The 18,928-nt window shown below is 40.3% G+C and overlaps 1 protein-coding gene across 3 annotated transcripts in view; it reads right to left on the bottom strand.

The window, feature by feature from the left end:
• The window catches only part of eefsec (eukaryotic elongation factor, selenocysteine-tRNA-specific), a 254,466-nt gene that overhangs the window by 208,590 nt on the left and 26,948 nt on the right, over window positions 1–18,928 (bottom strand). Inside the window, exon 2 of one of the 3 annotated variants that reach the window (XM_078414245.1) lies at window positions 9,693–9,767. The exons of the other annotated variants lie outside the window; for them this stretch is intronic. Coding sequence (XP_078270371.1) covers window positions 9,693–9,767 — 75 coding nt within the window. The remainder of the gene's footprint in view (window positions 1–9,692; window positions 9,768–18,928) is intronic. 3 annotated transcript variants of the gene reach the window in all.

The following is an 18,928-nucleotide window of genomic DNA, read 5'->3' as shown; positions in this document are numbered from 1 at the left end:
AGCACTTTCTTCCATTTCTGGTTACACAGCCTTTATTATCACAAATCGATCCACGCCTCCAGGATTCCCATAGATACTGAAAAATCAGTAACAAGTGAAAGAATGGGAAATGGAGATGTGTGAACTTGGGTATGAATATGTATGAGTCTTGGGTTGGGGCTGGGTTTGAGGGGGGTGGAAGGGAGAAAGCAAAAAGCCAAGTTGGAATCAAATTTCTGTTGACCTCTGCATTTTTTCTCCCAATCATAGATACATGGATACATAGACAATAGGTGCAGGAGTAGGCCATTCGGCCCTTCGAGCCAGCACCGCCAATCAATGTGATCATGGCTGATGGGCAGGGATGTAGACACAAGGAACTGCAAATGCTGGTTTTTACAAAAAAAGACAAAGTGCTGGAGTAGCAAGGCGAGTCAGGCAGCATCTCTGCAGGACATGGATAGGTGACGTTTCGGGTTGGGAGGGGCAGAGATGCCTGCCAACCATTTGGCGATGCTAATCTCATGAAAACGTGTAGAAGGAAAAAGGAGATATAAGGAACTACAGACGCTGGCTTCCCCAAAAAGGACACAAAGTGCTGGAGTAACTCAGAGGGTCAGGCAGCATCTCTGGAGAACATGGATAGACGTTCCAGGTTGGGACCCTTCTTCAAACCTGGACCTGAAACGTCACCTATCCTTGTTCTCCAGAGATGCTGCCTGACCTGCTCAGTTACTCCAGCACTTAGTGTCCTTTTTTTAAAGAAATAAAAATATTAATAAAATCCCATTTCTGGATGAGTTGAGAGGAGTCAAGGGGTTAATCTGAGCATCAGACTGAGCATTTGTGAAGGAAAACATTAGAGCAGAAAAAAACCAGATGGAACTCGAACAAAGTTACAGGGAAATGCTAAAACCAACAGTAATTCAAGAAGGGGAAGACAGAGGAAATGATATTTCAAAAATGGCCCAAGTCAGGAACATAATTCGTCATGACCAAACATGGAGGATCGAACCCCCAAGCACTCTCTGCTTCGCTCTCTCGTGCCGTGCTCTACCAGTAAACATCCAATTTATTCTGGCAATTTCATGCAAATTTCCTTTAATATATCAACCTCTAAATATGGACAGGGACCAAATGTCCATACATACTCAAAAATGCAACATTTCTTTCCCATTTTCTTATCTTTAAAAATACTCTCACAACACGTAGAGGTATTTTTTTAGACCTTCAACATGGTGCTTAGTCTCAATACATAGAGCTTTTGTATTTTCAGAACTAGCTGGAGGATATTTAATGTAATAATTAATTCTGAGTCGCATTCGCCAAGATTCAAGCTATGTAAACAAAGCACCCTAAATTACATAAATCCGGCGCCAGTTATTTACAATTGCTGTACAATATATTAGAATCTCATGAAACTAATGCTAGTTAATGTACACAAACACCACTTTTGTATGTATATTTGGTAGAATCATTGAAATTTTAGTACATTGTTCTGTTACTACATTAGAACAGGGACTACACTGTGCTTCATTAGTAGTAATGCATTTTGCAATGCCCTGAAAAGTGGCTTATAAATGCATGTCTTTATTTCTTGATACCAGATCGACATTGAAGCTATCTAGTCTAACCCAATTTCCATCTGTCCTTTAATATTTTTCTTTAACTATTTATTTAATTTCCTCCTAAATTATGTAATTGGCCCTGCCTCAACAGCCATTTGTACATTGCATTCCACATACAAATAACCTTTCCATTAAAAATTCCTTCTGTTCCCCCCTAATCTTTTCACACACTAACCATCCCCTCCGCATTCAATAATCTGTTATATTTTACCTTCTTAATAGTTCGCAATCGCCAGATAGCATTTCTATTTCAGTGCCTATAATTTTGGATTTCTCTTTCGTTTCTGATGACTTTCTCCCTATCTACTGTTGTGCCGAGTTTAATGAAAACCAGAAAGAATATTAGCAATCCTAAATGATAAGAATTTCATTGTTGGTACATAAGACAAATAAATACTCTTGATTCTTGAGCCCAAATCCAAACAAACTTGAAAATAAATGGCTCTGGTACTAGTATACAACAGGTTTCATTGTAATACTTTTAAATTATCTACTTTAGTTTAGTTTAGTTTATTATTGGCAAGTGTACAAAGGTACAGTGAAAAGCTTTTGCATGCTATCCAGCAAATGGAAAGACATGAATACAATTAAGCTCTCCACAGTGCTTGGATAAAGGATAAAGGGTGCAACATTTAGTGCAAGATACAACATTGACATCAAATGCAAAACTTTCTTTCCAAAATAATCTGTAATGATTAAATTTAATCCAAAAAAATAATGACATTTGAAAGTAATTTCATAACAATCAAGTTTTCGATCAAGTTGTTCAGCCATAAACATAAAATCAGGTTATAGTATTATTACACTGTGTGACATCCTTCCTTAAACCTGCAGCTCTTAAAATGCAGCTATTATTCATTATTTTTGTGGCTGTTCGCTGGATCTATCTTCATAAAAAATGACCTCCATATTTATCTCCATAAGAGTCAAAGCACTTTGAAATTAACTAAAATTACTTTCGAACAGTTTGAGGCACAATACGTTGCTTTATGAACGCAGATGCTTATTGTCATATTAGAAGCAAATATCTTTATTCACATCTGCACTGGGAGAAATGCATTGAAGACAAGACTAATTAAATAATTTAGTGGAATCCCAAGATGTAACTGTCATGCATAATAATCGAATGCAAGATGTTTATACAATACAAAAATTGAAGTGTTTTTAAAGTTACAAATTTTAGTCAATAACTTCCTTCCCAGATTGTATTTTAATTCAAAGTTACATACAAGGAAATGGAAACAAAAAGGTCAGGCAACATAAAGAGAAATCGGGTCTGCCGGATTTCAATTTATCCGTTTCTGCTTTTACCTGTAATTCCAACTTTGTATAGCCAACAGACACCTGTGCAAATCAATGCACTTTTTTTAAATCTTAAAAATCTGAAACAATCTAATTTGAAATTGAGTTTAAAATGTTAAAACTAAGCTTTACTAATTCTGACCGCTGAAATATTGGCAGAAAATGGGTATTTGCAAATGCTAATTACTGCAAATATTTAGAGATCAAGTACAAAATTCACATGCTGATGTTTTAATGTACTTAAGCCGCCCAGTTACATGGTAGGTCATTTTCTTTCTTTTAATCATTTTGCTGGAAAACTATTTAAAGGCAACAAGAACTTAACGGTCGTCCATAACATGATTAATCTTGTTGCAATGCTTCAATGCAGATATTTATACCATGGGAAATTAATTTTAGAAGCATTGGGAAAAGGAATTTAAAACTTTTTTTTGAGCTTCTGGTTTCACCAAAATTAATGCAAATTCCACCCATTAAATTTTTAGCATGGACCGTACAATATTGCTTGAAATAGCTTTCAGGATTCAGACCAAACTCCACATTTTTTGTTCCGTCCTTGCATGCCAACTCTATTTCTCATAGAAATAATTATTAGCAGGAAATAAAACTAGAATTCCAAGTGGAATTTTAAATACAGGTTTAGAAAGAACATGAAAAATTGATATAAAAATCATTTTCATTTAAGACCCCTGCGCAATGGCATGTATGTTTTTATAAGAGAGAAACTGGCCAATTTTATTTAAAGGAATATAAAAATGTCATTGCATTCCCTAATGCATTGTTGAGACTGTACTTTTGGAACTTCTCATAAGAAACTGCTGAAACATAGTGTCCAAAACTTTTATCTCTCCACATTTTACTCTTTCATGTTAAAAACATAGCTTCATTTACAATTTAATTTACTGCATAATTTATTTTTATGTTAACACTACAATACACACTTATTTTGTTTTTGTCCTTCTCAGAACTATTTCTTAAGCAGTTTTGGAAATTCTCCTAAAAAAATAATAACGTTTTTTATAGGGTAATACATAATGAATAGCAAACTTATTAAAAAAAACTGGTGCCAGATTAGTGAAAAAATATATAGTATTATTTCCTGCTAATAATTATTTCTATGAGAAATAAAGTTGGCAAGCAAGGGTGGAGCAAAAAATGTGGTGTCTGGTCTGAATCCTGAAAGTGTTTCCAAGCAACACTTGAATTTCTATACAAAATTAATAGTCATATAGCACAGAAACAGCACATTCTGCCCAACTCGCCCATGCCGACTAAGATGCCGCATCTAAGCTACTCCTATTTGCCTGTGTTTGGCCCATATCCCTCTAACCCTTTCCTAACCATTTTGTTTATTGTCACGTGCACCAAGGTACAGTGAAATGTTTTTTTGTTGCGTGCTATCCAGTCAGCAGAAAGACTAAACATGATTACAATCAAGCCGTCCATATTGTACAGATAGAGGGTAAAGGGGGCCTTTTAAATGTTGTGATAGTGCCTGACTCAACTACCTCCTCTGGCAGCTCATTTCATATACCCACCACCCTCAAAGTGAATACAGAACCAATCTATTCAGTCCTTCTAGTTTAGTTTAGTTTAGTTTATGTTGTCACATGTACCGAGGTACAGTGGAAAGCTTTTGTTTGCGTGCTATCCAGTCAAAGAAAATACATGAAAACGATAAAGCTGCCCACAGTGCACAAATAAGGGGTAAAGGGTACAACACTATCTTAAGCTGATGTTTATATTTCACATATACCGCCTCACATTTGTTGTAATTAATTATTGCAAATCATTTTCATAGTAGTTTTCGGGCCAATTTAGCTTCCCCATAAATGCAATGATGCAGCACACCTAACCATTCCACATGGTAGTGAATTCTATACTCTCCCCAATTTCTGCATAAGATTCCACTAATTTTTCTCTTTCATTTATTAATCTATTAAAAAGTAAATTTATTTTTTTAATAAAATGGGCAGTGCCAAAATCATGAAATCGATCCAAATCTCAGGTGCTGTCTGTGTGGTTTGCACTTTATCCTTGTGACAATGCGGGTTTCCTCCAGGTGCTTCAGATTCCTCCCACATCCCAAAGATATGTGGATTTGTAAGTTACTGTAAATTGCTCCTAGCGAATAGGAAAGTGGGATAACACAGAACTAGTGTGAGCGAGGGTGATCAATGATTAGTGTGGACACAGTGAGCCAAAGAGCCATGCTGTATCTCTGAACTAAAAACGAAACTAATCATTAATATTGGATTTTATGGCCCTAAGTTTGGAACTTCCCCATCCTATTCCTATGCTTATTGTAACAGTTATGAACTATCAACAAATCCTATTCATTGTTACTTGTTTAAGTTATTAAGCCTTATTGTTAACTGAAATGGAGATTGTAACTGGTGTATTAAATCTGTTTGCTTCGTACAGTTTCACTCCCCACTCTGAAACAGAAATGGGAAAGGAGAGGAAGAAGAGATGAAAGCATGACAGAAGACTTTTCTTTAAATGTAGGAAAATAACTGCAGATGCATCCACAGGCAGGCAAGAAGCAAATGGGGGGGGGGGGGGGGGGGATCTGTGCAATATTTATCAATATTTTCACGTTACTCCCAGATGAAGGACAATCGGCAAATGACAACTTTGATTTGCATTTATATTTGTAGCTTTCTCTTCCCTTTCAAGTCGCAAAGTAGACAGCAGCTGCCAATAATTTTTAACAGCAAGCTACCATAAACAGAACTGTGATAATGACCAGATAAAGTTTTTGTTTTAAAACTGATGTTGATTGAGATTACCGGTCAAAATATCAGGAAAGAGTCGCTCTCTCCTTCAAAATAGTGCATGGAATCTTTTACATCCAATCGGGAACAGATAAGACTCTGGTTTACAAAAAAGACACAACGTGTTATAGTAACTCAGCGGGTCAGGCAGCATCTCTGGAGAACATGGATAGTTGACATTTCGGGTTGGGACCCTTCTTGAGACTCAACCTGAAACGTCACATATCCATCTATGTTCTCCAGAGATGCTTCCTGACCCACTGAGTCACTCCAGCACTTTGTGTCTTGTTTTGTACACCAGGATTTGCAGTTCTTTGTCTCCAACCCTTCAAGATCTATGTTCTCCGCTTCCACTAATTTTGGTGGCACATTGGGCAGGGTAAATTTATAATTTTTAGTTTTGAATTATGAACCAATATATAATTTTTAAAAATGAAATTAAGCAAACATCAAACTATACATGGGAACAAAACTAGCTTTACTATAAGATTCTAACAGACTCAGACTCGTGCAAAGCAAGACCAATAGTAGCAATACCAAATGACAGCTAAACTAAGACAAGGATATTGTTGTGAGAATCCTGACAAGGGTTGATCGTAAAAAGACGTTTCCAGCAGTCAGCCACCTGAGGCTAAAGTAGGCTAAATAGGAGCAATGCTGAAAGATTATCCAAACTAACTCAAGTGTATTCTGACAAGAATCTCAGCAAGGAGAACTATAAAAAGCCCTTTCAGGACTAGTTATGGCAGATGTGGTTGACGACCAGGACAGAAAGCCATGGAATTCACACTAGGAATAAATTAGGAAGGCTTGAAATAGAAATGCTTTAAAAAAAAATGTTTTAAATGCTTTTCTATTATACAGTTTGTAGGTTGAGCATTGGACGAGGGAGAGCAGGAAGTCAATCAAACTTGCTCCTCTGCATTTAGAGTTCACTGCACTGATACTATAAGGAATTTTTCTGTGCCTACTTTAATAGTTTATATACTTTTCGTACACACACTACATCAAGTATTTATGCACACAAAGGAGTATTTGGAATGTTGTGTAGAAAGGAACTGCAGATGCTGGTTTATACCGAATACACACACAAAGTGCTAGAGTAACTCAGTGGGTCAGGCAGCATCTTTGGAGAAAAAGGATGGGTGACATTTCGGGTCAGAACCCTTCTTCAGACTGAATATTTTGGATACTCAGAAGGATACTCTAGAGTATTGTGGTCAGTTTTTGTCACCCTGCTACAGAAAGCACGTCATTAAACCGGGAAGAAATGCAGCAAACGTTTACAAGGATGTTGCCAAGACTCGAGGGTCTGAATTACAGGGAGAGGTTGGGCAGGCAAGGACGTTTATTCTTTGGAGCACAGGAAGATGAGGAGTGATCTTATAGAGGCGTATAATATCATGAGGGGAATAGATGTGGTGAATGCAGTCTCAGAGTAGGGGAATCAAAAAACAGAGGGCATAGGTTTAATGTGAAAGATTTAAAAGGAACTTGAGGGGCTACTTTTTGAGAGGGTGGTGTAAACATGAACAAGCTGCCAGAGGAGGTAGTTGACACAGGTGCTATAACACTTAAAATAAACTTGGACAGGTACATGGTCAGGAAAGGTTTAGAGCGATATGGGCCAAATGTGGGCAAATGGGACAAGCTTAGATGGGGCATCTTGATCGGTATGGACGGGTTGGGCCAAAAGGCCTGTTTCTGTGCTGTATGATTCTTTCTCAAGCAGTCTGCAGCAAACAAAAAAGTTCAGGTTCAGGGGTACCTTGGTACCCATTATTTGCCGATATCAGTGATTGCAAAAAGCTTTCCCCTGAACAATTTTTAAAATCATAATGTCTTCTGAATCCCAAAGATAGTTAAGAATTATGACTTTGAACTCAGTTTAAGTTATCAAATTTAAATCTTTTTTTAATGATCCCACAATTTTTTTTTTAAACAGTCCATTAGGGCAAAATTATGTCGGAAACATTTGGAAATATTTTTCTCCCTAACTTCCCTTTCATTAATGTTTTGGAATAACATCACACGTTTAACATATGCAATCCCCTGGCTGCGCACCCCTCCTCCAGCCCCCGTATCCTTGTTACTCTCTGCAGTTCACTAACAGAGCTGACAAAGAGAAAAGTTTCAAAGATTAAAGAGAGGCCATTGACTGCTGGCTCCCACAAAAAAAGTCAGTTTTTTAATAACATTAAACATGACTGCAGATGAATATGATCATTGTTCTGGTCGCTCCTTTACGTACAGACAGGACACATCAACGATAAGGTCGGCATGCATCAAGAATGAACCTAAGCGAAAATGTGCAGTCTGCTTCTTCCAAGAGACATGGAATTAAGCAATGTTGTCAGGTATGAATCAACAAACACCAAAAAGTTACAAACACACAGCTGGAGGCCTTACTCTTCCTCAAGAGTCAAAGAGTGTTTTATTGTCATCTGTCCGGAAACGGAATAATGAAATTCTTACTTGCTGCAAGCAGAACAACAGATATGTAAACATAGTACTCTGTAACACCCATCATAAACAACCAAAACAAAAGTTCGGTAAGTGTATTTTTTTAAAAAACAGACAATAAATAAACAACGTAGAACAGATTAACAGGGACCCTTTTGGTTTTAAATTCAATCCAACCCCAATAACTTTAAAAAAAGTAAATGCAAATCAAGACACTGTTGACTTATGTGTACGAAGGAACTGCAGATGCTGGTTTAAACCGCAGACTCAAGAAGCTGGAGTAACTCAGCGGGACAGGCAGCATCTCTGGAGAAGGAATGGGTAACGTTTCGGGTCGAGACCCTTCTTCTTACACTTGTTTCCCGCACAAAATGCTGGAGTAACTCAGCGGGTCAGGCAGCATCCCAGGAGAAATTGTATGGGTAACGATTCGGGTCGGGACCCTTCTTCAGACTCTTAACGTGTAAATCTGGAAGATCTACGACAATTCCCACCACTGCAATCGGTCTCAAGAAAGGCCCTGACCCAAAAACTCACTTATCTATGTTCTCCAGAGATGCGACCTGACCGCTGAGTTACTCCAGCATTTCGTGTCTTTTTTTGTGACCCAGCATCTGCAGTTCCTTGTGTCTAAACGTTTTTTCGTCTTAGGTGTCCACGTCACGACACAGGTCAACGAAACTTCCATTAGGCACGGGCATTAGTCATCTAATGATCTCCACCCTTTGTTACACCGATTTTAGCAAAAAATCGTTTACACTGGAACGTATTAAATTAACACCTCGGGGCGGAAAAGTGTTTTGTCCGACTTTGCTACATTAAAAATCGTTCACCTCAGACAGAAACCAAACTGTGTTAGACCTCAATGGAGCATGCAATCCATTGTGACCTATCACCCGTTAGACCGGAATATCACCCGTTCCCCTTCCATTAGGACACCAATTGCAGGAAAAGAGCGATACCCTTCCGAACGTGTGATGCTTTGAGTCTGAAGAAGGGTCCCGACCCGAAACGTTACCAATCCCTGTTTTCGAGCGGTGTGACTCCATGACTCTAAATCAAACCGTTATGCAGCAAACAAAGGAGGTCGGATTCAGGGGTACCTTGGTACCCATTATTTACCTATATATGACCACATGAGAAAATCTTCCTCTGAACACATTTTAAAACATTATGTTTTCCAGAGATGCTGAGTTGCTCCAGCACTTTGTGTCTTTTTTGGTAAACCAGCATCTGCAGTTCCTCGTTTGTACCCTTTCTAAGACCACCACTTGCGTACTTCCTAGTCGTGCCACCCACAAGAACCACTGGGTACAGCACGGAAGCTCCTAGGGCGATGCAGTGGATTGCGCCTCAGGTTTTAGGTGGAGGGAGCCTTTGGCTACAAAAATCACTGTATAACTGAGTTACAAGTGAAGTGCCCCCTCCCCTCTCTTCCCCGAGTTTCTAACACTCGGGTGCAATACGAAGCGGTGGAGGAGGATATGAGGAGGGTCAAGGCGACCCAAGCGCTTAGAAGGCGTCCAGGGAGAGCGATCCTTACGGTGGCATGACCTCAAGTTTATTTGCTGTCCCGCCAATATCCTGTTGCTCGGCCTCTGTAGCCAGGTTGGTTTCACTAAGTAAAATAAGAAAACAAATGTCGGACAATATAGCTGACACTTAGAATGGATTTTAGTTTTTTGGGGGGTGGGAAGGGGGAGAGCGCGGGAGATTTTTTTTCAGGGACCCCGCCCGAGATAGTAATATTATACACAAACTGAATGTACGACACCGAGGGAATGAGATCCCAATTTTTCTTACACTGAACGACAGGATTTGAAATCCCCTCAATTATAAATTCCTGCGCTCGGTAAACTTTATTCTTGCACCAGAGAATTCCCTGCAATTTCACAGCGATGAAAACCCCAGTTTTTTTGTTCCTACTCCGCCCACTTTTACTCCACACTCGGGCAATGTAATTGAGAAAATAAAAGATTCACCACATTTTTGATGGACGATGAAATTTAACATCACAGGACTGAGATCAGAATTGGTCAGATTCTCTCCGAGTTTTAATTGAACTTTTAGCTTGCCGGAGAAGAGTTGGAAAGGAACATAATAAAATTAAAATAAACACCCTTCACGCATGTTGCAACCGACTAGGTATTATTTCAGGAAGAAGGGTCTTGACCCGAAACGTCAGAAGAAGGGTCTCGACCCGAAACGTCACCCATTCCTTCTCCCTAGAAATGCTGCCTGTCCTGCTGAGTTACTCCAGCATTTTGTGTCTATCTTTTGTATAATATTTGATTTGACAAGATGGCACGCAAAACGAAAGTTTTTCACTGTACCTCGGGACACCTGAGAATAAAAAAACTTAAGCCTAATATTACGGACAGTTTTTTTCAAAAACAAAGCACAATCTTGACCTCAAAGGCGGGTGAATTTCTCGAGAACCATTTCCAGGTAGAATTTCAGGACAGGCGGTATTTTTAAGTGTTTCTGCCAGTCTCCTGGAGCTGCCGTTGTGGTCTACACGCACTGACACAATTTATTGACAATTACAGCGTGTTGACTCAAACTTGATTTCAATCAAAACATTTTAATTTCAATATAGCGCCTGTGGTCTTGCTCTCTCTGCAAATGCCATGACTTAAAATAGTATTCCCTTCTTGACTGTCAAATTGCTGCAAAAATAAAACTCACTCATTCGGCTGGTTTCGTGGTGCGGGGTTCTGAGTAACTTAACACCACTCCATCGCCATGTTTAGTCCGACTGAGTTTGTTTTTGTTTCCCGCGGAATAAACATATTTGCAGCAATCGCTCGTTTATCAATGAGTAATCGGAATAAACGCAGAAAGCGCGCTTCTGGAATAGGTGAGGCACATAATTGCTGCCCTTTGCACGAGTACCCAGCGAAGGAAACCCTTCAATTAATCGCTGCATCATCAATCAATCGACTATCACGTTACAAAACAAACAGACTGTAATTCAACAATATTGTAAATCTGAAAAAAAAGACACAACGTGCTGGAGTAACTCAGCGGGTCAGGCGGCATCTCTCGAGAACATGGATGGGTGATGTTTCGGGTCGCGACTCTTCTTCAGACTCAATATGTTAAATCAACTAAGCAAGGAAGCTCCGGCGCGGAGAAGTCTCGTTTTATTCGTATGAGAGAACAGCGGCTGCCTACACAAGCTCTAAAATAGACACATAGTGCAGGAGTAACTCGGCGGCTCAAACAATGGTTGTTGCCCGACCTGCTGAGTTCCTCCAGCACTTTGTGTCTTTCTTTGTAAACCAGCATCCGCAGTTCCTTACGTCTACACTAGTTCTAAATCTCGCCGCTGAAAAAAAGGTAAAATTAATAAGGATTGGGAATAATAGAGAGCAGGGTAAATTTTTATTTTTATATTGCTCTCGTTATAGTAACGTCAAGTTTAAGAACAGCTTCTAGTACACAACACTAACCTCAGAAACTATAATCTTCTATAGACAAAAAAGACACAAAGTGCTGGAGTAACTCAGCGGGTCACCCATTCCTGCGATCCAGAGACGCGACATGTCCCGCTGAGTTACTCCAGCATTCTGTGTCTATCTTCAGTGTAAACCAGCATCTGCAGTTCCTTCCTACAGTATCTGTGGAGAACATGGATCGGTGGCGTTTCGGGTCGGGATACTTCATCAAATATTCTCTGGATTGTGTCTTCGGTTCCTAAACGAGTATTATGATTTAAGTTATTGTATTACTGATTATTATACATTTATTCGTCTATTATTGCACGTTAATGGTTCGCAAAGTTGCAACAAGTAAGAATGTCATTGTTCAGTTGTCGGTGAATATGACAATTAACTACTCGACCTTCCGTTGCGAAGCCAGAGTGTTTAATTGTCATATGTGCCGACAATAAAACAAGGACATTCTCACTTGCAACAGCTGAACGGCCCTGTAAACACAGTACACACAAACATATATATTAAAGAAAATCCATAAATTAATAACCATAATACTATTGCAAGAAAAAAAGGAAGTCCTTAGTGCAACCAAAGACAGTTCATAGTTGAGGTGAAGTTCCTGAACACATTGCACCAGAGAATGGTATGGTGGACGATTGAGTGCTCATTGGGCAGTTGGTTTGATTTTAAGGGTGTTAAGCTTCTGTCAAGGTTGCTGAAGCTCATCTTAATCCAGGCAAGTCAGAGCAATTTAGTAAATAAGTGGTGAGCCAAGTGCCACTGGCCACTTCTTTGCAGAGTGTGTTTTCACAAAGTGTCTGGAGAAGGTCGCAAGGGTCCTTGTCACGGTTCAATCCGTGCAGCTCCGTAACAGAGCTCTCTCTGATTTTCCGGCTGTTTCCAGGAACATATCGGAAGCAGACATCAAGTGTTGCTGGAAGACCATCAACTCTGTGCAAGACGGACCTTGGTTTGCCCGAAACCTGTTGGTCTTCCAGCACAGCGAGATATCGGCAACATTCGCTGACATTCCAGACTGCGGGAGTATGTGCTGAGGGACGCACTGAAGCTCAATGCGGCAAACACCAAGGCTCTGAGGGCAAGATCATATAGATCATTGAGCACGGCTGTGACAAATGTATAGGGCTTAGAATGGGACAGTACATGAACCCTATAGTATGGAGTTATAGCTGGCTTCATTTGGTTTATTATTATTGTCTCATATACTGAGGTGCAGTGAAAAACTTTGTATGCTATCTAGTCTAATCATCCTATACAAAGGTACAATCAAGTCACAAAAAAATACAACAGGAAGTCCAAAGAGAACAATACTAGGTGTGCAGAATATGGTGTTACAGTATTGAGGCATTACAGTTATGGAGAAAGTGCAGATAATAAAAAGTGCACAGACCCCAATGAGGTAGGTTGGGAGATCAGGACTACAACCTTAGCTAAGGGGAGGACCATTTAGTAGTCTGAGAATAGCAGAGAAGAAGCTGGTTTTGAATCTGGTGGTAGGTGCTTTCAAACCTTTGTATCTTCTAGCCAGGAGAAAAGGGAATGACCAGGATGCGAGTGGTCCTTACAGCGAGTTGGCTGCTTTCCAGAGGCAGCATGAAGTGTACAAGAGGGAGTCAACAAGAGGGAGAGGCTGGTTTTTGCGATGGACTGAGTTAGATCTGCATTCTTTGCAATTTATTACAGTCCTGGCCAGATTTGTTGGCAGACCAAGTTGCGATGCATCCCATTACAATGCTTTTTATGGAGCATCTGTGGATGAATTGTTGATAATCCCAAAGCTGGTTACAGTCAAAGCAAATTCAAACAATTGCAAGAGAAAAAGTGTAACCTCAAAAGCTGAAAAAAGAAAATATTTTTTCCAAGTTACTTTGAAGCACACAAAATTAAATTCAAGTTAAAATCAGGTGTTCATTACACCATACTGCCAAACTATACACAGATGGTTATGGACAATGTTGGAATATTTTGAACAATAAAATCAGCCACAGATTTTTTTTAAATCCCTTAAAGAAAATTAGAAACACAAGCAAAAAGAATGTTTGTGAGCCTATTTTACATCAAAAAGTTCCCCTGGCTGTACTCTCATACTATACAAATTAGCTTTTGACAAAACAATAAGCACATTATTGGAATATATTTGCAGTTGCTGTCATTTACTGAAATAATATAAAGACTAATGAAACCTATAATAACAACAGCATTTTAACCCAGAGTATACACTGAAATACACAAGACTTGTACATGTAAGATGGATACAAAATGCTGGAGTAACTCCACTGTACCAGTAAGTTTGTCCCAAATAATTTTTAGCATGAACAGTACAGTACAATGCACATATTCTATCTTTCAGAAGCCAAATATACAGGGCAGCACAGCGGTAGGGTTGCTGACTCACAGTGCCAGAGACCCAGGTTTGATCCTGACTATGGGTGCTGTTTGTTTGGAGTTTGCACATTCTCCCTGTGACCATGTGGGTTTTCTCAGGGTGTTCCACACAGTATCTCTAAAGTCTAAAGTAAAGTCTAAATCTATACAGAGGGTGGGTACTTATTTCCAAGACATCACTTCACACCCAACCCAGTGTAAATGATGACTCAGTTGAGAGCCAGGTATAAGATAAAGGTTTCATTTGATTATTGGGCATCAATGTTAGCTTTTTAGACAATTCATCTGTCAGTCCTCACCCAATATTAAATGCAATGGGCACGCCAATGCCGATGTGCTCAATTGCCACACACATTGCTCTGTCATATTGAGCCATTGCCACCACAGCGGCGTTGCTGGTAGAGCTGCTGCCTCACAGCAACAGAGACTCGGGTTCAATCCTGACCTCAAGTGCTGTCTGTGTAGAGGGTTTCCTCTGGGGTTCCAGTTTCCTCCTGCATCCCAAAGACGTGTGGGTTTGTTGGTTAATTAGCCTCTGTCCTTGAAAGTGGCACCTCCAACAGTTTAGCATTCCCTCTGTGCTAGCCAAGTCTCAGCCAAGATTGAATGCTAAAGATTCTGAAGTAGTGCTTGAAACCACAACTTCTCTTTGTGACAAGTTGGAAACTTCTTTGTGAAGTCATTTTGCACCTTCACCTTAGTGTAGCCCCATCCTTTTTCTAATTGGGATAAAGTGATAGAAATCAGATGAAGGATCCCAAACCAAAATATCACCTGTCCATTTCCCTTCACAGATGCTGCCAGGCCCGCTGAGTTCTGAAAGAGACTGACTGTCTACCATATCTATGCCTCTCACAATTTATAGATTTCTATTAGGTCTCTTCTCAGCCTCCCATGCTCCAGAAAAAACAATCCAAGTTTGTCCAACCTCTCCTAATGAGAAATACCTGCAAATCCAGACAGCATTCTAGTAAACATAAAAACATAGAAAATAGGTGCAAGAGGAGGCTATTTGGCCCTTCGAGCTAGCACCGCCATTCATTGTGATCATGGCTGATCCTTCACAATCAGTAACCTTCTCCCCATATTCCTTGATTCCACTAGCCCCTAGAGCTCTCTCTAACTCTCTTTTAAATTCATCCAGTGAATTGGCCTCCACTGCCTTCTGTGGCAGAGAATTCCACAAATTCACAACTCTCTGGGTCAAAAAGTTTCTTCTCACCTCAGTTTTAAACGGCCTCCCCTTTATTCTTAGACTGTGGCCCCTGGTTCTGGACTTCCCCAACATTGGGAACATTTTTCCTACATCTAGCTTGTCCAGTCCTTTTATAATTTTATATGTCTCTATAAGAACCGCTCTCATCCTTCCAAACTCCAGTAAATACAAGCCCAGTCTTTCCAATCTTTCCTCATATGACAGTCCCACCATCCCGGGGATTAACCGTGTGAACCCATGCTGCACTGCCTCAATAGCAAGGATGTCCTTCCTCAAATTAGGAGACCAAAACTGCGCACAATACTCCAGATGTGGTCTCACCAGGGCCCTATACAACTGCAGAAGGACCTCTTTACTCCTATACTCAAATCCTCTCGTTATGAAGGCCAACATGCCATTAGCTTTCTTCACTGCCTGCTGCACCTACACGCTTACCTTCAGTGACTGGTGTGCAAGGACACCCAGGTCTCGTTGCACTTCCCCTTTACCTAATTTGACACCATTGAGATAATAATCTGCCTCCGTGTTTTTGCCACCAAAGTGGATAACCTCACATTTATCTACATTTTACTGCATCTGCCATGCATCTGCCCACTCACTCAACCTGTCCAAGTCGCCCTACAACCTCCTAACATCCTCTTCGCAGTTCACATTGCCACCCAGCTTTGTGTCATCTGCAAACTTGCTAGTGTTATTTTAATTCCATCATCCAAATCATGAATATATATTGTAAATAGTTGCGGCCCCAGCACCGAGCCTTGCGGCACTCCGCTCACAACTGCCTGCCATTCTGAAAAGGACCCGTTTATTCCTACTCTTTGCTTCCTGACATGACTCTATCCATGTCAATACCCTATCCCTCTTCCAAAGCCACATCCTTCCTGCAATAGGGCGACAGCAACTGCGTGCAATACTCCAAATGCAGCCTAACCAAAGTTCAATGGTACTTTATTGTCATGTGTACAGTGAAATTATTTTTTTCCATACAATTCAGCGACAATCCCACTATACATTAGGCACAATCATACTAAATATAAGTGTAAAATAGTGTACCACCCTGAGTCAGTACACAAGAGTCACCATGTTTTCGGTGCCATCCTGTATTAAGTTGCATCATAATGTCCTGACTCATAATCAATGCCCCGACTGATGTAGGCAAGCATACCATACACCTTCATTACCACTCTATCTATTTGTGTTGACACTTTTTGCAAACAATGAACTTGGAACCTAAGATCCATCTACACATCAATGCTGTTAAGGGTCCTGCCATTAACTGTATATTTTCCACCTTACATCTGACGTCCCAAAGTGTAACACTTCACACTTGACTTTTCAAATAGACTTGAGCTATTTTGGTTGTGGTATCACAAAGATACAAGTGTTTCTTTCAAGTGGTTGTCATTTTAAACTTTTATTGAAGATTTTCTCTTTCCTCTCCAGACTTCCATTCCTCTGCCAGTGTGTTACATATTAGCGCACTTCTGCTGGATGGAGAGTGCACCACAAAATTAGCCCGGGGAAAATTGCACAAGAACGATCGCCCATTGCCAAGGGCTTGTCTTGTACTACAGATTGAGATCTAATTAATAGTGTGCAGATACAGCAATCACAAATCCTTAAAACGAGGCAACACATATAGCTTTTCCGCTGACTGGATAGCATACAACTAAATAGATTTTCACTGTACCTCGGTACACATGACAATAAACTAAACTAAAGTTCTGAAGGTCTGAAGAAGGGTCTCGACCCGAAATATCATCCATTCCTTCTCTCCAGAGATGCCGCCTGTCCCCGCTGAGTTACTCCAGCATTTTGTGTCTACCTTTAAACTAAACTTCCGATCAATTCCAGATCTTATCCCTCTTCTTCCCCTTCCCCCATATTCCACCTTCCAGCTTGATATAGAACATACAACAGGAAAGCACAAGAACAGGTCCTTCAACCCACAATGTCTGTGCTGAACATGTTGCCAAGACCATCTCTTATCTACTGGCACATAATCCATATACCTCCATAACCATATGCCTATCCAAAAGCGTCTATATATTTCACTCCTCGTCTTCTTTCCCTTTCTGAAACTCTTTTTTCTCCTTTTCACCTCTACACTTTGTCACTTACTCCACCCATCTGTCAATCAAACTCCCCCTCACATGTATCCACCTATCACTCGCCAGGCTTTGTCCTGCCCCACCTCTCTTTTCCAGCCTTCTCTCCCTATAAAATAGGTAGGATAGAGACAGATATGATTCCTGGTGGAATGTCAAAGACTAAAGGGCTTAGCTTTAAGGTGAAAGGGGCAATGTTTAAAGGAAATGTGCACAGTGTTTTTTTAAACCCAGAGGGTGGTGGGAGCGTGGAACGCGCTGCGAGGGGTGCTGGTGGTGGCAGATACTATGGGCATTTAAGAGGCTTTTAGATAGGCACATGTATATGCAGAAAATGGAAGGATATGGATCACGGCAGCCAGAGGAACAAGTTTAACTTGTCATTATGTCCAATACGGACATTGCGGGCTGAAGGGCATGTTCCTGTGCTGTACTTTTCTGTTCTGTGCACTCCAATCAGTCTGAAGAAGGATCCTGACTAGAAAAATCATCTGTCCACTCCCTCTACAGATGTTGCCTGACCCACTGAGTTCCTCCAGGACACCGTTTTAATTCAGCAGCCCTTGTCACCTTTGGCCAGATTCACTATCTAATAATGGCAATGCTAAAACAGGACATTCCATAACGGCAGCTGCCAGCATCATTGTGAAATTATATCAACATATCACATTCTTGCATAATTCGATTGTGTTTTGCCTGTTACAAAAATCTTTAAATTGGGAAAAAAATAACATTAGCTTCCTCGACTGTGCTGAATAAAATAGTAGACACAAAATACAGGAGTAACTCAGCGAGTCTGGCAGCGTCTCTGGAGAAAAGGAGTAGGTGACATTTCAGGTTGGACCCTTCTTCAGACTGAAAGTAGACATGGGGGGTGGGGGGAATACACTGGAGGCGAGAAAAGGCCAGAAGGGCCGGCATCAGATGACCTCAGGAAGGATGGAGCCCATAATGGCCCATTGTTGGCTGAGGAAGGTGTGATAACGAGAGGGATGCAAGAATGCGACTAGTGGAACAGCTAGGTTCCAAATGTGCTACCTTGCTGAGAAGTATATTATGCACTCTGTATCTTCCCCTTGGTTCTATCAATTGTACTTGAGTTTGACTTCATTGCATTTATCTCTGGTATATCTGATCTGTTTGCCTAGCATGCAAAATAAAGCTTGTCACTGTACCTCGGTGCACATGATAATAATAAACCTAAACCTAAATCTAAACCCCAAATGTTCTCTAACAACTCTGGAATGGTATGGAAAGTGCATGTGTCAAGTACCCACTGAGCATAGACTGTGTGACCCTACGGCCCACAATCTCCTTGCTCTGAATTTATCCCAAACACATCACCAAATAACCTATGAACAATAATAATCAAGGGTCACAAACAAAGAAAGGTCACTTGTCTTGGAAAGAACTATCGTGGAGTCAACACCAACAGCAAAGAAAGAAAACATATTTGGCGCTAACCAGAGAATTGTTTTTTAAATCAAGAGAAATGAAAGCACTGCACTCAAAATCTGGCTATGTTAAATTCGAGATGCAAATTTCAGAGATCAAAAGCATCGAGGACTTGGGTAAAAATAGTTGAAGTTTGCATAATAATAGGGTTGGG

The sequence above is a fragment of the Rhinoraja longicauda genome, chromosome 17 (genome assembly GCF_053455715.1).
Source record: "Rhinoraja longicauda isolate Sanriku21f chromosome 17, sRhiLon1.1, whole genome shotgun sequence".
Lineage (NCBI taxonomy): Eukaryota > Metazoa > Chordata > Chondrichthyes > Rajiformes > Arhynchobatidae > Rhinoraja > Rhinoraja longicauda.
Note: the sequence above shows the minus strand (reverse complement) of the source record. Positions and strands in the feature narration are given on the sequence as shown.